The sequence below is a fragment of the Polistes canadensis genome, unplaced genomic scaffold, assembly GCF_001313835.1.
Source record: "Polistes canadensis isolate GaletaPanama2010 unplaced genomic scaffold, ASM131383v1 scaffold_222, whole genome shotgun sequence".
NCBI classification, from domain to species: Eukaryota; Metazoa; Arthropoda; class Insecta; order Hymenoptera; family Vespidae; genus Polistes; species Polistes canadensis.
The window spans coordinates 3,192-5,162 of NW_014569769.1; the positions used below are offsets into that span (position 1 = coordinate 3,192).

The 1,971-nt window shown below is 26.5% G+C and overlaps 1 protein-coding gene across 1 annotated transcript; it reads right to left on the minus strand.

Annotated features, from left to right (window-relative positions):
* Positions 1–388: 388 nt before the first annotated feature.
* On the minus strand, positions 389–1,339 carry LOC106790185 (histone-lysine N-methyltransferase SETMAR-like). The gene has a single exon (XM_014754924.1). It carries the CDS (start codon positions 1,337–1,339, stop codon positions 389–391), a length of 951 nt encoding a protein of 316 aa, XP_014610410.1.
* Positions 1,340–1,971: the final 632 nt, after the last annotated feature.

A 1,971-nucleotide genomic window follows, 5' to 3' on the forward strand; every position in this document is an offset into this window, starting at 1 on the left:
ATAAAAAAAAAATAATTAAAATTTTGATAGAACACTTATAGTACTATAATCTTTAATACTTTGTACCATATATATATAATTATCACAAGGTTAACTGATGATAATTTTTTAAATATATAATAATGTATTTAATATTTTTTTCGGAAATATAATACAAATAAAAAAACACTATTTTCATAATAAAGAAATGTTTCGTGAATAGTAAAATTGTGTTAAATTATAGACAAAAAAAAAGATCACAATTATAATTCAAATAAAAGGACAAAATTTAAGAGAATTTTTATGTATAATACAAAAGATAAATAAGTAAATAGAAATAGTGCAATGATATGTCAAAAATCATTGATATATATATATATATATACTTTTTGGAGAAATGAAATAAAAATTATTTAGTAATACACTTTACAAAATCAGTATATACATTCTTCCATATTTGTATTAGATGAGTAATTCCTTGAGAATAAAATGTTTCAGTTTGATAACCCAAAAATTTTGTAATAGCTTGTATTAATAATTCTTCATTGGCAAAAAATTTTCCTTCGAATTGTTTCTTTAAACTAGAGAGCACCAAACAGTTAGAACAGCTAAAGTCAGGAGACTTGTAAGGCTGAGGAAGAATTTTATATCCCAATTCGCTCATTTTTTTAAGTATTTTTGTTGAATATAGCTGATCAATGTCATGCTGAAGTATTACATATTTACTGAGAACCGGTCCGGGTTCTTTTAACAGTAAAATTTCATGAAGTTTATCAAATTGTTTGCAATAAAATTCATCGGTTAAAATTTTATTTTTTGGTAATAGTTCCAAGTGAAGGAAGCCTCTGAAATTCCACCAAAAAGATATCTTCACATTGTGCAGTTTTGTGTAAATTTTCCCATTTGATTTTTCGACTTCACTTACATTTATGTTTGTATAATGCAGAGTCACATAAGACACACAAAGTTCATCTAATATCACAATTTCTCGGAAAAGTTTGTTGTGTTTACTGGTCTCTAAAAGATAGTCGGCTATTTTATATCTCTGAAGATAATAAGAATAGGATCCAATTATATCCTCATAATTTTGCATACTGCAATAAAATGCTTTAGCCTGCTCAGTCTGGATTGTTGAAATATATTTAATTTTAAGGGAAGTTATAATTTCTTCCTCATCATCACTATCATCTTTTAATGAACGGAATCCTTTACGAAATTTGTTAAACCATTTTTCACATCGGTAATAATCAACAGCATATTCACCAAGCGCCTTTTTAATGTTTTTTGTAGCATCCAAAACATTTGTTCCGCGCATATATTCATAAAGCATACAATTTCTAAGATGAAATTCCTCCGTCATTTTATTGCCAGTAAATTTTACAATTTTAAAAAGCGAATAATTTAACAGTTTTATCAAGCGCAAAATGATGTTATCACTAAACTTTCCAAAGTTCTTTTTCTTTCATATAAATTGTTTTCAGGTTTTATTGTTTAAATAATCACGAATGAACCGATTGAATGTGCTTGATAAAAAAAAACGTTAATAATTATTACTAAACCCTTTTGTTTGATTTTTGAACGATTACGACGGTTACGTTTATGCGAAAGATAACGCATTAGATGGTTTAACTTTATTAAACGATTTTAAACCAATAAATAGATTAAGGTCGTTCTTATTTGAAAACATTCGCGTTAAATTGAGAATCATAACAACAATAAGAAGAAATAGAAATGAGAAGAAAAAAAGAAAATAATAATATTTGAAAGATAATAGCGGCAGATTTAAAATATGAGTAAGATCGGAAATAGAATATAAATTTTATTAAAATAAATATAAACTTTAACTTAAACACGCGTTAATTCTTTCAACGAGTATCTTTTATAACGGACGGATATCGACTGAAAAAGGGGTTGCAATTGACCAACCCTTCTGCTTATGTCTTTCAAATGAAAAGAAAATCGTAGACATGTCACCCTTCTTTTACATTCTCG